Genomic DNA, 21,381 nt, shown 5'->3' on the forward strand with positions numbered 1-21,381 from the left:
AATGATTTTTGCCCCATCAGGCACTGGGATCTTAACCCAGAATTCCAAGGGGCGGGGGAGACTGCGGGAACTATGGGATAGCTACGGAATAGCTACCCACAGTGCAACGCTCCAGAAATCGATGCTAGCCTCGGACCGTGGACGCACACCACTGAATTAATGTGCTTAGTGTGGCCGCGTGCACTCGATTTTATACAACCTGTTTTACTAAACCGGTTTATGTAAAATCGGAATAATCCCGTAGTGTAGACATACTCTTAGTGATATTGCTGTGATTCTCTCTTAGCCCCCGAAAATTATGATTTATTTCTCTCCTCAAGGTTTAATTATTAAATGACAGATATTTCCAAGATGGGACTCTTATTCCTAGAACTTTGCCAACATTCAAATGAATAATGACATTTTCAGGTGCAATGATTGCATGTGCTACTAGCGTGGAGATTCCTCCATTTGAAAAACAGTATTTGTTTCTTCTTTGTTTTTTGAAAGTGTGAGGAATGGAGAAAAGAAATGCAATGACACTCAAGAAGGTTTGGTTTTGCGTGTTAATTTTTGGGGTTTTTTTTCTTGCTCATACTAAAAATGTAGGGAAATTGTGTAGAATATGCTGTTTTAGAGCAGAGAGCTAGGAGTCCGAAGAGCTAGGAACCATTCCTACTCTACCACTGATTCTCTGTGTGACTTGGAGCATAATAAGAAGTAACCTCACTATGCCTCAGGTTCTCTCTCTAAAATAGGGATAATAATGGCCCACCAGTGGGTATGTCCTTTGAAATCCTTGAGTAAAAAATGCTATAAATGTACAAATATCTATTGTATTTGCAATAATCTTGTCCAGAACAGTGCAAGATTTGATTTTCAGCAATTGAATTAAGGCGCAGTATGTTTTTCTCGATGAAAGTCAGCATGATTACTGTTTCATAAAATATTGAATATTTTGGATGTATCAAACATTATCATCATGACTTTCAGTCCCACCTTCTTTTCTAAGATTCACACTGTGGTCACTATAGGTTGAGATAATTATCATCTGGCCTGTTCAAAGTAGTAGTAGTTTCCAAAAAAAAAAAAAAAAAAAATGCTGTGGGACACATCCACCCGCCTGCATTTCAGATGAGACAAATTTGCAAGAGGTTGTTAGTCTAATTATTCTGTATTAAAAATCTACTGATAGAACAACTGATATGGGAGATTAAAACATATCAAAAGGCAACCAAAATATTTTGGAAATGACTATAAGAAGTTATATATTCTAAAGAAGTGTTGCAAAAGGGTGGTTATAAACAAACAGTTGAATTTAACTGGAGACTTCTCAGATTGTTATAGTAAATTTGTGTATCAAATGAAACTACAATTTAACAAAATAAAAATAATTTTAACTAAAGGTTAATATCTATTGTACTTAAGTGTATATTTTATGAATATCCTATTGTTCTGTCACAGGCTGTGGTGAAGAAATATGTGGATGGTAGTACACTTGTAAGCTGCAATATAGGTTTTACACCGGGGACCTGATTTTCAAACGTATGTCTGCTCAGACCCCACCATGTCAGCATTTATTATTATCCAAAGATGACAAATTAGTCTCCAAACATCAGTTGGATCACTCTTCCATATTTGCATGGGATTTTCCCCCAAAAAATTGTCAATATTTTGCAAAATTAATCTTTCCACTATCCATATCACAATGTTCCCAGTAATAATAATAATAGCATTTTATACTGCTTTAGTTTCGAAAATGCATTACAAAATTAGTAAATCTTTACAACTTCCCTTGAGTTAAGTAAATAAATGATGGTCCTAATTTATAGCTGAGGAAGTGAGGCAGGGAAGTTAAGTAACTTGCAAAGACAGTACAAGTCAGTTGCTGGGATAGGATTCAAAATTCTGGGTAGAAAATAAAAGTTTAACTTCACTGATATTTTTCACAATTTTTAAATAATATTTTTTGAAAAAACTCATATATAAAAACTTTTTTGAATTCTTGTTTCATTTTAGTGGGAAATATCCCACTCTTTTAATTTCCTCCCTCCCTTTGTGTGTGTAGAGAACAAACGAGCACAAAAGGCATTTTCTTTTTTCATTTTTTGTAGTGGAATTTTTTTAAGGAAAAAAAAGTGAGATTGTGACATTTCCCACCCCATTTCAAAACAAAACAAAAATAAAAAATGTTGATTTTTTTTGTAAAAATTTGTTCCTTTTTTAATTTATTTTTCTTCAAACACTGGAATTTCGATGACAGTTTTCTATGGAAAATTTTGTCATCGAAATTCCAGTGTTTGAAGAAAAATATTACTCACTGAAAAAAATTGTTGAGTACCTCTAGTTTTGGGTTCCCACACCAGTTCTTAATCTCCTAAGCCACACAGCAGATCAAACTACACCCTAGTCTACACTGCAAACATACGTTGTTATAACTACGTTGCTCAGGAGTTTGGAAAATCCACACTTCCGAGTGACGTAGTTATACGGATCTAACTCCTGGTGTAGACAGTGCGATGTCAATGGGAGGGCTTCTCTTGTCGACATAGCTACAGCCTCCCAGGGTGGTAGAGTACCTATGTCGACAGGAAAAGCTCTTCTGTTGGTGTAGGCAGCCTTTTCACTAGGCGCTACAGCAGCACCGCTGTATGTGTAGACATGCCCAGAGTGTGAGAAGAGGAACTTGCATAATCAAATACCTTTTAGAGCCAGGGCTGCTTTTTTCTGGTAATAAATCAAGCCAATCATAAACACAGTTATCAAATACATCCCAGATGTAACTGGTTAAGTCATTGGAGCAACAACCATCAGAACAACAGTTAGGCTAAGACTACCAAATAAAAACTCACCTATTTTTCCTGATATTGTTCTTCACATTATCTCTCTTACTGCTTCCCATCAGCACAGGACTGGAGTGACTTCAATGTAAAGCCAGTAGCAATAGAAAAGTTCATAGTAGACTTCATGGAGTCTTTGGCACTTCTCCCTGAATTCTGGTAAATTATTTGGTCTTGATGAATCCATTTTTGATAATGTTCCTTACCCCCATATTTAATGGCAAATCTGTGTAGGGTTTATAATTGTGAATGTGATGTATATGAGTCTCATTCTTTCATGACTGATTTGTTTTTAATGGAAGAACATAGTGATGTTTGGTTTTTTTCCATGGCATTAGATAAGTGCATGATGCTTTATACAGCATACTGTGCATCATTATCAACATAGATGTTATAGCCTTCAGTCACTCAGTTGTTTTTAAACACAGTTTTAACAAATGTAAGTTGTTCAAATGGATCAAGTTATTGGCCTTTGCCAGGGATTGCTTGCTACATGTCAAAATGGCTTAATGACAATTTCAAGGAACATACACTGTATTGCAGATTGCTTGAAGGGCTTGCGCATAGTCTCTCATTAGAGACACACGGATAAAGCATCTTGAATTAGCTAAGTATTTGGTGCCATTAAAATACTTTGTTTCCAGCTGCCTCCAGAACCAAAGAGTATAAACTCTAACTCATTTCTGCAAAAGAAAGCCGGAAAGGGCCCTTTTTTGTGTCGTGGAGTACTGTGCTTGGTTTGAAATCCTGCCCATCCTCTCCTGCATGATTTACTCTTCTATCCAGAAAAGAATGAAGCACCCTCTCTGAATACCCTGTGGAAATTGATTGATGAGTGGACTACAGAGCTCCAGCTGGAGCTCCTCTATTTTTAGGAACACCGTAGGTCTAATTGGCCCTATTAAATCATTACAGTATATAATAGATGGAACTTCTGACTAAATCAACATACTATATTTTAATGAAGAGTTTTTAAATGAGAAAGGGTACAGCATTATTTATGCATTTGTGTAGGGTGGGATGTGTGTTGTCGACTGCAGTGTGTGGAGAGGGTTGGGAACAGCCAGAGTTCTATAAATGTAGATCTTAAAAATGTTGGCTTTTCAAATACCAAATTGTGAAGATGAACCATTCAAAGTATGATTTTTAAATCTCCCAAGTGTGTGGACCTGTTAGACTCACAGATTGTGCTTAGTTCATTTCTCTTTTAATCCATAAAGATATACATATTGTTTAAATATCATCCTGCCGTACTTCCAACAAATTAGTGTTACTCTAAGCCTATCACTTTCTTGCACAGCACACCCAGGTTCACTTTTGTTTCTCACTCCATGGTATAGCCCGATCACTTCTTGATTATTCTCTAACCTTTGCTTCCATCTTTTTTCATAGCACAAAATCTGGCCTCAACATGTTCTCTGGTCATTCTTTAGGTTTAATAATACTTGTTATAGAGGTTTTCAGATGCTTAATGAATGTTTGTGAAGGGTTCCGGTGAAAAAGCTGGTGTATAAGTACTGTTGTTACGATCTAGTAGAATGAAGATGGCATTAGAAGTCAGGAAGTCTTACATTCTAATCCAGGCCCTGGTACTGACTTTATGTGGATTGAGGTGTGGAGTAGAGTGGTTGATCTACAAATTGTCAGCATAGACACAGCAGTTGAATTTATGTTTGTGGATGAGGTTACCTGGAGATAAGGTGTAGAGGGAGAAGAGAAGGGGACCAAGGTCAGAGCTCGTGGAACTCCCACAGAAAGTGGGAGGATGGATTAGAAGGAGGATCCTCCGAACGATATACTGAAGAATGACTAGAGAGATTGGAGGAGAATAGGGAGGATAGAGTCATGGAAGCCAAGGAGGAAAGATTGCAATAAAGAGAGCGTGGTGAACAATATCTAAGGAGCATGTGGTCTCATGTTAACCAGCAGCACTCGCTAACCCCCCTCCCTCCCTCCCTCCTCTCTCTCTCTCTCTCACCCCCCCCCCCTCTTTCACACACACTCTCTCTCTCTTTCTCTCTCTGGTAGGGATTAAAACCATCTTCTTAGGAAGAACAAGGGCCCTTACTGTACCCTCACCAACAATATAAAGAACCTCCCTGCTCACCTTTCACTGTCAGCAGTGTTATGGACGGTTGGTTTCAGAACATTGCTCAGTGCTTACGTTATTCTGGTTTGAATATTGGAGTTGAGAATACATTTTTCATCACACACTCTAGTTGAACAGAAGGTTTAGGTTGAAGGGTACATGTCCAAGAAGTGTAGGGTACTTCACATAGAAATGTCCCAATAACAGCATTAGTATTGTATATGGGTACTTGCCTGTTTCAGCAGAAGTTTCATTTCTTGGCCCATTCAGGCTACTTGGCCCATGGCCACAATTGTTAATGCCATGACTTGCTAGATGAGAATCCCTGGAAGTAAGATGGTCTATTTTCCCTAATATTGAGCAAAAGCTCGAAGACAGAGGGTGCTAAGAGGGCTGGATCCAAGGATACTGTGAAAGGAAGGCTTTATAGCTATCGAGACCTCTCTCTAGCAAATAGGTTATATCTGTTTCCGTATGGTTACGGTTTTGGCATTGTGGTTGATTTCCACATCTCGTTGGTTTACAGATCTTCAGACTTTATGATTATTATTGGGGGCGGGAGGGTTTTGGAGCTGCAGCAAGTCATTGAACTTAGCTTTTTCCACTAAAATATACAACCTCAACCCTGTAACTAAATATAGTATACTTTACACTCACATAATGCCTTCTAATCGAGCCTTCTAATGCACTTTACAAACATTAGCTTAACTTTTCAACAACCCTGTGGAATAAGAGACTTATTCTTCCCATTTTACGAGTGGGTAATTGAGGTAGAGAAGGGCTAAGTGACGTGCCTGAGGAAGTCTGTGGCAGAGATGGAAACAGATCTAGCTCCATGGGTTTTTCTCGCTATGCTGTTTATTTTTGTGCAATTCGACGTGCCATCAGCAATTTTTATGTTAACACTTGTAACATTACTGTCCTCTATGAAGGATGCTGGGGTTTTCCCGTCCATCATATTATATTAAAAAAAAAAAAACTAAGAATATTTTTTTCTTAAGTGGGGGGGGAGATCTAATTGTCATTTTAAACTGGTTCTTTAAAATCCCATCGTTTTACGCACAATAATCCAAGAACATTTAATAAGTCTTAAAATATTCATAACACCAGGAGATTGTTACTCTTTAGACCTTTGTACAAAGTAGCAAAGTATGTTACAAATATGGCAAAAACTTCTTCATTTCTTATTTCCTACTATAATTATATGAAGAAAGAAAAATATTCTGTTTTTTCTCCACTTGCAATCTGCATCCTATTATTATCTATTGTGGGCCAAAATGGTCCCTAATGTATGTATATCTATTGAAGCCAAAGGAATTACATCAGGAATGAATTTCACTCCGTATATTTGTGTAAAACACTAGTAATTGCTGTTTTGTCTATAACTGCCCGTGCAATCCTTTAGAAAACAAAACAAAAAGGGAACTTTCTTATGCATCACATATGACAATAGCCCAAGTTGTATAGTTATATAAACACCAGTGCCAAGTTTTTGTACTACAAGTAATTAAGTATTACTAATTGCTTAGTTTCTGCAGTGATGAGTGTTATAGACAAAACTCAAGATAGATATATAAAAACTGAAATAGAAAAGTAGCATAAACATGAGACACAATTGTGCTCTGCTATTCATCGTTATGTAGATAGGATAAAACATCTTTTTTATTATTATTTAATGTTTAGACAGCTGATACTGTAAATGAATCATCTCTAAAGTAAAAATGAGGTTACAATAGATGACCACAAACCCATATCAGTTGTGTTGAATATGACTATAACAAAAAGTAGTTAAAATGGCCTCTGCTTTCAAGTCATGATGGTTGTCATTTGATTAAATAATAGTGCATTCCGTTTGATGTCTTGTCTTTATTATTCACAGGCACATCCGTGTATATGTCTTATCTTTGTATAAAGTGCTGCTGGCAACCAAGTATTCATACAGGTTCCTATTTGCACACCTCCAACACACATTCTGTACATGTAGTTTGTGTGTCTGTGAGTGTCTTGTGCTTTTTTAATTATTCCTATTAATTGTGGTACATTCACCAAATTGGGGGAAATCATCATTCAGGTGCAAAAAGAAACTGCTTAGGATTTGAAGGAATTTGATAATTTTGCTGTGGTTCCTAGCTTGGCAGGTGGTAATAATGCTTATGCCAGCACTGTCAAAATATGAAAATTAAAGTGACGATGGGTTTTAATGAAATCCATTTGACAAATATAATTAAGGTGTTTTAATATGAAGCCCTGTAATAAAGACTACCGGTGGACTCCCTGAGGTCCTGACTAATTGTGTAGATTGCTTTTAAGCTTTGAATAGTTTTATTGGATAATGAACTGTTAAGAAGTGTTAGATCTTTCTTAAGCAGAATTTGGTTTGAAAAAGAAGAGGAGAGACAGGCCTGAGGTGTGGCATTTTAAACATAATTAGAAGAGAGATTTAAGTTAACATCTTTGATCTTGCTGTCAGTTTTTGATTAGAGCTGTAAATGCTTTAATCAAGTGTAGTGTAGTCATTATATTTCTAACTGTTTTTAAACTGTGAAATTACTGAGACACTGACATCAGTTTAACACATTTTGAAAATTTGCAGCAAAGTTGTGTTTGTAAACTGAGTGTTTTATATTAAAATGTCAGCCTGCAATGATTTACCAATTTAATGATAATTGCATAATTATATTTTGGTAGTTTTTTCTAAGATGAAGTGTAATGTGCTGTAGTTGGTGAGAACATGCTACTTATTTTTTGTTTTAAAATCTTACCATTTTTTCAACTCAAAACATATTCCAAAATAGAATTTATATTGAAAATATGTAGACCATAAAATAAATTTCATTCGGTCATTATGCCCTCTATATTTCACTAGAAAAAAATATTTAGAAAATGGTGCTGAAGACTTAAATAGCTAAAATGGCAATAATAATCTCCTGGGTATTTTACCATCTTCAGTGGATTTAATATATTTGTTTGTTTGTTCCTAGTTGGAGGCAGTGCGTTCCCCTGCTTTGAGTCTAGGCGTGGGAGTCAGCAGTCCTGGGTTCTCTACCTGGTTCAGACATTGTCTCATTGTAGGCTTGATCATTTGAGGTGCTGGGCATAAATGAAAATCAGTGTACTCAACACCTTGCCAGGTCAGGCTGTGTTTCCCTAAGTAGCCACACAATGCAGCAAAACAAAAAGGATCAACCTCAAAGGAATATAACTGTTTATATGGTTTGATATTATAAAGCATATATATGAGGAGCAACCAGAACAATTATTGATGACGCTGGATCACTAAAATCTACTGCCTGCCAGGCATACAATCATCATACCACTCCATCACTGTTAGATCACAACAAACAAATAACCATCTCCTTCCTCATCCTGACCCATTCTGAGTGTGCATGGGGGAAAAGAGGACTTTTATTGCATGTCCTGGAAGTTAACAGATCTGAATTCTGGTGGACCAGCAGAATGGGAGATGTGTTTTAGTCTACTTGAGCGGCCCTCACAGAGAATGGCCTGCTGGCAGTTCTTTCTCTTTTATTTAATGGCAGCTCCAGCTCAACTGCCTCTGCTGATTGTAACTAAAGAGGTGTGGAACAAAGAGAGAGGTTGTCTCTCAAGTAACCCTTACCCAAACTTATTTTAGGGCTTCAAAAGGGAAACCCAGCACCTTGAATTGCCACCGGGAGCCTGCAGGCAGCCAATGCAACTTGAAGATCATGCTTAATGAGCAGGCTGCTCCATTCTGGGCTAGCTTAAACTTCTAAATGGAGCCAAAGTGTAGCCCCAACTACAGCTCATCTAATCTTGAGATGACAAAGGTCTGGATGAGCATTGCTAGCTAGCATCAGAAGAAAGCAGTCACACTTGTCTTATTAGACACCTATTGAAAAAAAGCACTGTTTAAAACAGCTGCCACATGAGATGTAGCAGCAATGTGGATCTGACAAGATCCCTAAGGGTATAACTACACAGCAAGCTGGGAGTTGTGGTTCTCAGCTCAGGTAGACATGCAAACACTCACTCTGCTTGAGTTTAGTGCCTTACGAATAGCAGTGTGGCTGTACGGTGGCTCAAGGTAGCTGCTGGAGTATAGTCCCACCCCCCTGGGTACGTACTCAGGAAGTTAGCCCAAGTGTCTGTGTGCACCACCACAGCCAAACTACTGTTTTTAAATGCATGACCTGGAGCAAAGCTAATGGGTGTGTGTTTATCAAAGCTGGGAATCACACCTCCCAACTGCTGTGCAGACATACTCCAAAACGAGAATCTTAGCAACGAGCAAGTGCCAACAATCAATTAGCAAAGGGCTGATAGAACTCTAGCCGCACTGCTCTTAAACCGCATGTAAAGGGCTTAAGATGTTGTTCCTGAAATTTGATTGTATTCTGAAAAGTGGCATTATGTAGGAGTCTTTCTTTGCATCTCAGAACAATACTGTGTTTGCATCTCAGTTTTCCAGAACAAATGTGAGCAGTAAAAGGAGATTTCCCACCCCACCCCCACCATGTCCAGATCTACAAACTCAAATTGGATCTTTAGCTCAAGCTGAGTTTTTTTTCTTTCTCATATCATCCCCACTAATTAAGATTTAGCAGGCCAAAGTCCACTCTCAGTTATACCTCTGTAACCCCATTTTGTTTAGGATGCACTGAAGGAACTAGTTGTCTATGAGTGTAACTGAGGACAGAATATGCCCCTGCAATTGGAATTTAACAATTCTGCAGATATGTGACAAGGGACAGGATTCAACTCCCTCTCCCATAGCAGTGTTGACTTTGCAGGACTAAACAATGAAATTTACTTCTGTCATTAAAGTGAGCAGAGTTGACTTTGAGCACAGATAGAAAACAGAATGTTAGAGTGAGAAGGTGTCATTAGAACTGTACTGTGTAAGTGTTCACAGATTCATTTGCTGGGGTCAGTTTCGACGTTTGTTGATGATTTTATAATATTAATCAATTGCAGACTCTAATTAGTGTTTTAAATATAATTTTATAGAAAAATAGGGAGATGCCGTGAAAACGAGAGATCCTTAGCTATTCGCAGAATAAATAAACTTTGAAAAAATCCCACTTCTCCAAATGGAAGAATATAAATATGTATAGAAGAGCAATTGTGCCTGCCATCCACAGATATGTTACTCCTATTGAAGTTACTAGTTGTATTTTCTTATTTACAGACTAATTATTTGTCAACTAGTTGTATTACATCACTGATATAATGATACATTTCTATTTATCTTAGATACCTTTGGCCCCTATTGCCATAGTATCTGAGCGCCTCCCAATGTTTTTAATGTATTTATCCTCACAACACCCCTGTGAGCTAGGGCACTACTTTTATTTCCATTTCACAGATGGGAAACTGAGGGAAGAGAGGCTTAGTGACTCACCCAAGGTCACACTGGAAAGCTGTGGAAGAGCAGAGAATTGAACCCACATCTCTGTTGTAGCAGCCTAATTCCTAAACCATCTATCACCTGTAATCCTCATCTTTCTATTTGCAAATGGAGGCATCACATTTCCAGATGCAGAGCGTTGATGGATGGAAGGGACATCCTTCTGATTTCTGAGCAAAAGCCACTCTCATGAGTAAAATGGCATGCATTAGACATCACAGATTTTTTCCAGTTGTAAAATACATGCTGAATACACTAACATTATGTTGAAGTTTTAAAAAATTGCCACCTTCTTGAAATTTTAAAAAATTGCCTCTTACATTTTCATATGGAGCTGAAGGTTCATGAATAATTTTGAATTCATTTTGCCTCCTCTCATATATCCACTCTTAAAAGATTTTTCTTTTCGGTAAAAATCTCTTTTACTCAGCAGTCTAAAAAAAAACCCTCAGAACTTTGAGACTCCAACTTTGCAATGCAGTTTGTATAAATGACATTTTGTTTTCAAGAAAGAGTTTAGTGGGTGAGGGGAAGTGAGGAGTCTATTGAAAGGATTAGCTAATAAATATTTCCTCAGCCCTGCTAACATATGCTGTTGTGTTAGCGTTGGCCATGTTGGTAATTTATACCTATTAAAGCTTTGTTTTGTCTGTTACTGACTCCTGGGCTTTTGTTTGCACTTATTGTCAGTAACAAGCATTTCATTTTTATATGGGGGGAAATGGTCTCAGTCACTTCTACTGTACCCAGAAAGGAGAATGAGATTTGCAAATGATAAATGGGGAAGTTGACTAGCTAACTAATAAAGATTTGTCTTAATCAAGTATGATTTGTCAGAACAGGAGCGCACGGGGGTCAGGGCACACGCAATGAATAATACAGCATTCACAGGAGAAAAGGACCAGGCAAAAGGCCTCATAAATATGCTGCGATTACGCGCTGCTAATTCATATTCAAAGAACGAGTTCACTGAAGCTAGCTCCTAGGTTGCTGAGCTGTTCACTTGCCTTGTGGTCTCTGCAATGTATAAGAAAAGTTTTTGTTAAATTTTCTTTTTTATCGCATGTAATTTTTAGCATGGCTTTATTTTTGCACAGAATAAATATCAACAGTTTTTGGTCAGTAGTTTGAACCATAATTTACAATAATAATTTATAATATAATTAATTAATTAATCCTTTTGTTTTGTTTTTTCTAAAGTCCAGCATCTTATTTTTTCATTCAAATTTGAATGTGGGTACAGCAAGAAATATATTCTCCTTTTACATTCAATATGTATTGCTGAGGAGTGTAAGTCCAGTTAAAAAGCTCTCTTTACCTATGGAAGTAGTAAAGATCAAACATGCAGAGAGTGCTTGCTTGTGTTCCCAGCATTTCTGACTTTCTAATAAGGCTCTAGATTCAGTTTACGCAGGATAAATCTTTAATATATCAATATGAGTCTTTTAATATAATGGTATGAGGGTAAATCTGAATAAACCTAAATATCTTCATATTTGATTTTGGATTTATTTTTTATGAGCTTTTTTTTGCTTCAAGGAGCCATTTATGGGCCTGAAATAACGTAAGATATAGTCTTCTCTTGACTTTTCCTCTGTCCAGAAAGTGAAACACTAGGAGAAGACCAGTTCTTATTATTTGAGCCTCATAAATGGTTCCTTTAATAATAAAAAAGCACATGATGAATATCGTTGCAGACAGAGTACCTGAAACTCAATACTTGCGAGCTGTGTTGTTTTCACTTAGAATTGGTACTAGTGGCTTTGTGTATTTGGGTATGCATTAAAAATCTCTCTCTCCCACTCCTTAATTTTAAATTGTGTCTTGTCTTTCCAAGATGCTTCTGCCCTTTTAATAGGGAAACTGATTTTGATTTCTGCTTGCTGGTGGGCCTACTGGGCCTAACTTATTTTGCATTAAATTTTTTGTGCCTTGAGTTGTGTTTATTGCATTGAAGATAACTGAGCTGCAGAAGTTGAGCCAGCCTTATGATTTTCAGAGCCTCAAGCTGCCAGATGTAAGAACTGGAACAGGGCTGCCCAGGGGGGCAAGTGGGGCAATTTGCCTCGGGCCCCGCAGGGGCCCCCATGAGAGTTTTTTGGGGCCCCTGGAGTGGGGTCCTTCACTTGCTTAGGGGGCATTGGAAAACTCTCGCGGGGCCCGGGCCCCCAGAGCTGCTTCTGCTCCGGGTCTTCGGTGGCAATTCGGTGGCGGGGGTGGGTCCTTCTGCTCCGGGGCGGAAGGACCCTCCGCTGCCGAATTACCGCCAAAGCGGGACCCGCCGCCGAAGTGCCAGGTCTTTGGCAGCAATTTGGCGGTGGGGGACCCCCGCCGCGGGTCTTCGGGGCACTTCGGCAGCAGGTCCTGGAGCGGAAGGACCCCTGGTCTCAGAATTACGGCCAAAGCAGGGGTCCCCCGCCGTCGAAGACCCCAGGCCCTCTGAATCCTCTGGGCGGCCCTGAACTGGAATACAAGTTGCCTGCCTTCCAGTCACACCTGTTTTAAGTCTTTGCAGGCAGCAATACTCAGGGTCCAAAATAATTGCTTGTATTGCCTTTTACTTGATATGAAGTTGTTGAATAAAGGAATGTGGAGCCTTTATTTACCAGTTTGAATTCAACCCAGGTTAGATGTAGCCAGAATTCATTGTCTTCTCATGGCTGCTTGGGGATCTGGGTGAAGTTAGGGGTTAGTCTTGATCCAGTTAGTAGAACATAGGAGTCCTCGTCCCAGATCACATGTGATCAGGTTGTGACTATTATGCCACCTTTGAGGCAGGCTCAGCAGAGAAGTCAAGAAATGAGTGAACTGCTCTTTCAGCCCAAGAGATAGTGCAGTCTGGAAGGTGCCTTAATAGAGCAGCATGCACTGCCTGAACTGTCCCTGTTGTCTGGATAAATAGAGGACTATAGAGTTTCTAACATGGTCAGGTCAGTCCCTTCCACTAAGAATAATAGAAAGGAAAAATAAGTGAGCCAAAAAATATTGTGGCTTGATTCGAACTTCACTTAAATTAGAGATTGTAAATGGGATAGAAGGATATTTATTTGTCTTATTGCACTGAGCAAGGTACTTTTCTGAACAGTTGCTCTAAGAGGGGAGGAGAAAATTTGAAGGGAGGATTTTGGAGCAGATAATCAGAACTAGCGTATAGCTAGAACAATGGCTGGACTTCAGTATAGGTAAGCCCTCAGTCGAATCAAAGCCTGCCACCTCCTGTGAATGATGCCGTGAGGATGTTAGCAAGTGAGCTAAGATAGATGTGTGATGGAAATAGACAGAAAAAATTATCAGTTAGTGAGGAATGGGTACTTTTTATGCCAGTAGATTGATGTATGTTGGAATTTTAGAAAAGGTAAGAAGCCCTAGAAAAAGAAAAGGCTACTAGAGGTAAAGTTACTGGGCCTGTCTCATGTCATCTCTCTTCCTCCTCTCTTCTCCCCCGCCATTTACTATTACTTCTCATTCGGATGACTCCCCACTCCCGAAAGGGTGAGGGGAAGGAGAGGAAGTGTTGGTTTTAAACTGCTACAGTTGGCTCCTAAAGGTATTGATGTCGTCTGGCCTTTTTGCATATATCTTTTCTTCCATATTTGTTATCCTTTGTAGAAAACAGTGAGTCTGAATTTTTGGTTTCCCTGATCTCTAGAGCAAAATACCGTGTTTTTTGCTGTTGACCAATAAAGTGAATTTTATGAACTTCCATCTTAATTCATGGTAATGATTTTATTTTAAAGAGGTTTGCATTTTTAAGGTGGGTTGGGAATTGGGTTGGAACTTTTTTTAATTTTTGTTTTGCTTTCACAGTGGGATCAACCAGACAGCTTCTTTTACCCTGTCTTGTAAATGAAATCATGAAAGCACAAAACATTGTGGTTGTCCTTTTTATACCTTATCAAAGCTGATATTAGGTATCCTTTCTATGATATAATCTAACCAGTGCCCTGTTATAAATAATAACATTTGGACTTCTGTTTTTTCCTGTATGTACCCATCAGCATCCCATTTACTGCAGATACTTAGTCATTTGAATAGCATAACTTCTTCATTTCACAAAGCTGCATTCTTTTAATGTTTTACAAATATTCTCTCTATTGACTTATAACCATTACCTGTAATCCTTGATTTATCAATAATAACCTGTTTGTCATCTAATAACCTAAAGATCAAAATGACTCTGTCTCTAATTGTTAGCTCTTCTAATGAAATATATATATTTATATTTATAAATAAACTGCAAACTTGTACATTTATAAGGACTTCCACTTATGTAACCATACTTAAAGATGTCAGCCCTTTTGTTATTAACTTTCTGCTGTCAGGTACCTTTTCACTCAACCCTGAATTCTTTTGTCTCTTACCCGTATATTTTCCAAGTCTGTAAAATTGCTTGCTGTCATCTCTGAAACACTGCTCACATACAATATTTTATAGCATGACTTTTTGCAGAAATTCTTATTCATGTTTTCGCCTCCTGTAATTCCCTCTCTTTAATACTCCCAAAATCCAAACTCTCCAAAGTTTAGCCTGACCAAAATGTGACAACCATACCATAACAGGGCTGCTGCCACTTGAGCAGTCCCTCACGGCAAGAATTCCCTTTGCAGCAACCTCCCTCTGTTCTACCTCTTCAGGGCCCCTTGCAGGTCCCCCACAGCCTTTCTTATTAATCCGACCACCCTCCATTGGGGGCTGTTTTAATGCCCAAAACAGTTCCAAATACTCCATTACTGCAATCCAAAGGTTCAGTTTGTCTCTGGCTTTTCTGGCATCCACATGGAGTTCTTTGCTGCTCGATCCAGGGTCACTTCTCATAGCTGTGTCCCCTAGAATTTAACTCTCTGGCTTCCTTCTCTTATCAGTGTCTCCCCTGCTCTGAGGGAGAACGCATTTTATATACCTTGCTTAGAGGTTTTTAAGGTCAGGCTTGACAAAGCCCTGGCTGGGATGATTTAGTTGGGTTTGGTCCTGCTTTGAGCAGGGGGTTGGACTAGATGACCTCCTGAGGTCCCTTCCAACCCTGAGATTCTATGATTCTATGATACTGCCCGGCTCCAGAGAAAACTGTCCTGATTGGCTGAAAGAAGAAGGGAGCTCTGATCCCATGCCCTTAAAGGAACGGTTCATGGGGTTTTGCCTCCATCCAACTCCTAATTCACTGCATTTTGTCCTCTTTTCTTCTACAGAGCCATTTCCTGAGCCTTTGTTGATTGCAACCCCCTGGAACAGATTCTTCTGGACCCTCTGCTCTTAAAGGGCCAGTATACCCCATTGTGCCACTATACAGACCTTAAAAGAAAATACCTCCAGAATCAAAGATCTTAACTGTGTTTCTGTCCATTTCAGTACCCGCTACAAATACATCCCTATTTCAGGATCTTTCATAGATTTGATGCATGCTTCTTTTAAGTCCTGATTCCAGAAATCATCAGTATTTAAGAAGGCCACTTAAGTAGGTGGGGCCTTAGACTTTCCCACCCCACCATCTCTTCCTCTCCACCATAGGTGGCAGCTTTTCTTCCTATCTGCCCTGACCATCTAAACAGCCTTTTTAATTCTCTAACATTATCTTTACTTCACACTCTGTGGTCAGTCAGTCTGTCACTCTCTCTCACCTCTGTTTGTATGTCTAGTAAGTCTATGTGTTGCATGTAGAACACAAATATGAAGTCATATTGAACAAGCCACCTAGCAGTCTCCCCATAATTTGGTCATGCCTATCGTCAGCTCTTTCTTACCCCATCAAGACCTGTGGTGCATTTTACTGATAAGTTCAGGAATATACCACACAAAGGGGTGAAGTTTTGATATGAAAGATACTGTGTAAGAATCTCTATTTTAGTAAGGTTGGAAATAGCTAATTTAAGAGGTTATCTGAGCTTTTATTTGTATATAAATTGCATCCTGGAAAAATACGCACAAGTCATATGTATGCACGTCTCTCTCTTACACATACACACACATACACCCACAAAAGTGCAATAATTGATGTCCTATACAGCTTGTTTTATTCTTTTTAATGCTGATGTAATATCGTGCATCAGGCACATCACACAATTTTTGCTTGCTTGTTTTCTTTGGTTTCAAACCACTTAAGCATTTATTTACCTTACAGGCTAGACTGATTTTGAAAGAGCCTCTCTAATCACTCAAGTCAATAATACACATTTTTAAAGAATGACTAATGTATTTACCCAAGAGACCAGTATAGCTGTGAATGAGCCTTTCCAGTCTGTTGGATAGATAAATATGCATTTTATAAATTCCATGGAAGGATTCTTGGTTTTTCTTTATGCTTGAACAAGAAAATAATAGACTCCAACAGAAAAAAAAACTATTAAACCTATGATGTAGATTCGCTGTTAAAGGTATGCTTTCAAATAACTGTGTATGTTTTTTTCATTTTTATTGTTTTGCTTTCCATTCCCTCAATATCTTGTTAGACTCTTGTAAGTATTAATACTTTTCCTGCTGATTTTTCCTTTCTATATTTGGTAACTGCTTCCCACCCCTATTTTTGAATGGGGCTGCCATGAACATGACTATTCATTTCACAACTTCAACCATATCATATCAAAGCATCTTTATTAATGCATCTGATCATGTGCAAAACTCTGGGAAGTGAAATCATCTTTTTGCTTGCACAGCCTGCCCATATAGAACTAAGCATCATTTGAGAAGGCCAAACAGAAAATAGTGGTATTGACAAATTGCTCATTGATGAAGCAGTTGATTTCCCCCACCTGATTTTAACAGTTCAAGGCAAAATAAATGTGTGGCCTGGGAAGTCTGATACTTGTTGTCCTTTTAAGCCTGATGTTCAATGATGGCTTTGTCTTTGTGCGGGATTGTATTTTATTATTATTATTATTGTTCATTATCTCATTCTTAAGCTATGTTGTGATGTGTGTATTGACTGTTCTTGCCTTGTGTCAATTAGTACATAAATTACAGCGGTATAAATGTTTTTTACGCCTTTGCTTCAGGATGTTTTAGCTGTAATTTTTAGAACATAATTTTAGGTCACTTTCAGAATCTCACTTGGCCTAGGTTAATTTTAACATCATTCTGATTTATTTGTGTCACATCTACTGGTTGCATCCTGGCACTACCCAGGCACGGACATGCACATTCCTTCCCCCACAAAAAATAGTTTAAGATCAGAAGAGCTTACCATCTTGACATAAGGCTCCATGAATACAGCACATTTACAATATCTGACATCTCTTAGGTTCTAGTCTTGGTCCTAAATGCCTGCATGTGAACCACAACATACTTTATAAAACTGGCCACTGTGTGTAATTGTAGTAGCTCAGTAATTGATTCAACAAGATAAGTAGTCTGAAAAATCTAAGATGCAATCCTGGATTAAATGCATACATTTACATGTTAAGATTGGTGAAGGTTTGAACTGGCAGGAAAACATCAGGGACATGAGGAATATAATAGCAGCAAAGAGTCCTGTGGCACCTTATAGACTAACAGACGTATTGGAGCATGAGCTTTCGTGGGTGAATACCCAGTTTGTCGGATGTATTCACCCACGAAAGCTCGTGCTCCAATATGTCTGTTAGTCTATAAGGTGCCACAGGACTCTTTGCTGCTTTTACAGATCCAGACTAACACGGCTACACCTCTGATACTTGAGGAATATAATGTCATCTGATAGCAAACACACAGCAATGATATCAAAGTAGTAAATTGTTCTATTTAAGAGCTTAACTCTGCTGCTGCCCTGCTCACGGAAATCCTGCAATTTTGGAGAAAAGTGAAGAGGTGCCTTATATCATTTACCTGTGTGCATTTCTCTACATGTATTTATTTTTTAAACATTATTGATTTGACTCGGCTGACCTTCCATCTGCAAAAGTCTCACTGATTTTGGTGAAAGTTCTGAGAGTGGAAGAGCTGTACAGTAGGACGCTTAGATCAAGGGTTCAATTTATGATGCTCAAACTGGTAGCCAGAATTCTAGTGTCACCTCCGTTAGGTCTAGTCTTTCAACTTACACTGTTGTTTTTGCCCAAAAAGGGCCAAAGATCATCAAATGCAGTGCATATAGAGTAAAACAACTCCTGTAAAATTGATGATCCATCCAGTTATGTATCTGTAGAGATTGTTGGAAAGGAAATGCAGCTTTCTCAGTTCTCGGACCCCTGTGCCAGTTTGAACTTCATGGCTGAAGGTTTAATCCCTAAGTATCATATCAACAATTCATTTTGTGATATTCTGGCTGACATGCTCTCCTTCCTTATTTATTGATGTCTTCAGTCATCAGCAATGAGAGGAAACACTATTTGTCAAAGTGATGGTGGATTACTCTGTTACAGTTGACGCTGTTGTCATGTTGTCTTATAAAAAGCTAAGAATGTGAACATACCATTGATAGGAAAAAAAGATTTGAAAAAATACGGTAACTTTCTTAAAGTTGGCATATAAAAATATATAGCTGCATCCTACGAAGATATTTTTGAGTCTTGTTTGTGAAATACCAGACCATTTTAGCAAATGTGCTTTTTATTTCTTCCTTTGAAAGAAAATCTGCTCCTGACTCTTCTTTTTATACACACAGACACACACACCAAATTTTGAATAATAAATATTTCCAGCTGACACTAGTTTGCTCGAATTTGGCTGATTGTTTTACTCTACTTTTTAAATAAAAGATATTTTTCTTAAAAAATACAGTGAATATATGTATCCTTTCATGTAGTCCAATACTTTAAATGCTTTATTAGCGATTGACGATAAGCACATTATAGTTTCATCCAGTGGGTTATGGGACATATGTGCAGATGAGCCTTGAGTCACTTTTCCTACTCTACCATCTGTATAGCTGTACTCCACCTTACAGCTTTTTAACTCAGTAACCACATATCTTACCACATTTCACCTTTGGGAGGCATTGTATATACAGCTAAAAGTAAAGAGCTCAAGCCAGCAGGGACAAGATAGCATAATGGGGATGTCAATTTGTGGTCAGATATCTGAGGAAATATTTATCTTACTTGTACTGTACTTGGCAACGGATCCAGCAAAATAAACTGTAATGAATATTTTTGGTCTTTAGCTGACAGAATATATATCACTGTGCAGTGAAATTATTATTGGGGGTGCGGGGGCAGATGTCCAGGGTTTCTTTGCCTCAAAAAAGTTTAAGGCAGCTTAAAGTTGGATCATGTACTGAAAATGTCCCCATTTAAAATTGTAAGTATTGCTATGTTGATATATTACTGATTTTTTTTCTGAGTCAGTCTCTTTCTACAATTGTAAGAATCTAGTGTCAAGATCTTGCTTATTCACAATTCAGTAACACAGCAATAGCAACGTGTGGTTTTGATATTTAGAGAAATATACAATATACTTGATTTGGTTACTCTCTTTTTGGCACAGCTAGGCTGAGCAGCCTAAAGGAATGTGCATAGAACTGGAAGTCAGAAACGAATGTTTGTGTCAGACTTGCTATGTGGCCTGAGGCAAATTGTATCCATTTCCCCTTCTGTAAAATGGGGATCATATAACTTACTTTCTTCCCTCAGGGGGATGTAGTGAAGATTAATTAATGTTTGGATAGCGCTCTGAAGTTGGAAATATCTTCTATATACTAGGTGGTATTTTCTTATACGTGCATATCTGTAATAGCTATTTCAGGTTAACATGAGATTAAAGTTATTTCAGAAGGAAAGTCCTGGCCTTGTTCACAGCTTTTGTGTTATGTCTTGAAGCCTGAATTTTCCCTATAATTCTGCAATTATTTAATGCAGTATGGGCTATGGAAGCAACCAGCCAAAGTATAAACAAGAGATGATGCCAACCGATTAATGTGATTATTATCAGAAATACTGAGACCCAACAGAACACATCTCCAAGCCTGCCAGAAATGCTAGACACATCCTGATGTGCCATCAGTGGAGCAAAGCAAAACACCCATTGTGTTGGGGAGGGCAGGCGGGGTTAACACTAAAATAACAGAATTTCATTTTAGTAGCAAGTGGAGTTAGGGGAGAGGCCTTCAGTAGCTCCATAACTGTGCTGGTATCTCTTAGTAAAAAGTTCCTGATATTTCCCAGCAAGGGAAAAGAAGGGGAGAGACAACGGTTAAGAACATGTGAGAAGTATGAATTCCCACCCTTCAGAGCAAGTATGAAATTCTTCTTGCCATTGTTGTGTAGAACAAAGGTGAACATGAATCCCTGTAGCCTAAACTATCTCATTAGACTGTCAAGGTGACAGCTTCTGGTTTGATTGTTACCTCTTCATATCTATGCTATTTAAGACATTTAAAGCTTGTTACTTATTTCTTCTTTCCATTTAGGTGGAGTGATTAGGCTCTCTCCTATGTTACGGTGCTGTTTTTCTTTAAATATATTTATTAGAATGTAACCTGGCATGTTGGGGCTTACAGAGAAAAGCTGTATTTTTCATGATTTACATTTTGATTTTTTTAATGCAGAGCAGATTGGACAGGAAATGTTGGAAAACCTGAGCCAAGACAGAGAGAAGATCCAGCGTTCTCGGGAAAGGGTAAGTTTGACGATAAAGAATTGTTGGTGTAGGGTTTTGTGTGCTTTGGACAAGTTCACTGTGCAATCAGAAATAATCCAGTACATGGATTAAAGCCTTAAATAAGTCAACTATTCTATCACGATATGTAATCACAACCCATCACTACTTATTAAAAAGTAAAAGTCCAATATGGGCTCATCCTGCAAACTCTTGATTAGTACAAGTAGTCCCATTGAAGTCTATGGGTCTGCATTTGCAAGGAAGAAATTGGCCCCAATCCCGCAATCAGACCTGATAAATGTATGTCTTGGAATTTTTTCAAGCCCAATTTTTTTTCAGTTTCTTCCTGTTCCCGCCTGTAGCAAGGTCAAGAAGGAATGAAATTTTCCTAGGAAGCTGACTGGTGAGCCTCGAGTCATAAGCCATCCAAAGACCTGTTGTCAGAAATGGAAGACCTCAAATTCCTAGTACTCAGTCCATTATATGCCTCTTAGTTACTGTTTTCAGGTCTCCGTTAGATCAAAATGACAGCATATGTCTGTGGCATGAGGTCCACTTGAAGGTTGTGATCTTAGCTC

At 38.3% G+C, this 21,381-nt stretch overlaps 1 protein-coding gene across 3 annotated transcripts in view; it reads left to right on the forward strand.

Annotated features, from left to right (window-relative positions):
* VTI1A (vesicle transport through interaction with t-SNAREs 1A) overlaps positions 1 to 21,381 on the forward strand; it is a 330,836-nt gene that overhangs the window by 177,592 nt on the left and 131,863 nt on the right. For all 3 annotated transcript variants that reach the window (XM_039546824.1, XM_039546825.1, XM_039546826.1), the window contains exon 6: positions 20,751 to 20,821. In XM_039546824.1, the coding sequence (XP_039402758.1) occupies positions 20,751 to 20,821 (71 nt within the window). The remainder of the gene's footprint in view (positions 1 to 20,750; positions 20,822 to 21,381) is intronic.

This window comes from Mauremys reevesii, linkage group 7 (assembly GCF_016161935.1).
Source record: "Mauremys reevesii isolate NIE-2019 linkage group 7, ASM1616193v1, whole genome shotgun sequence".
In the NCBI taxonomy this organism is placed as follows: domain Eukaryota; kingdom Metazoa; phylum Chordata; order Testudines; family Geoemydidae; genus Mauremys; species Mauremys reevesii.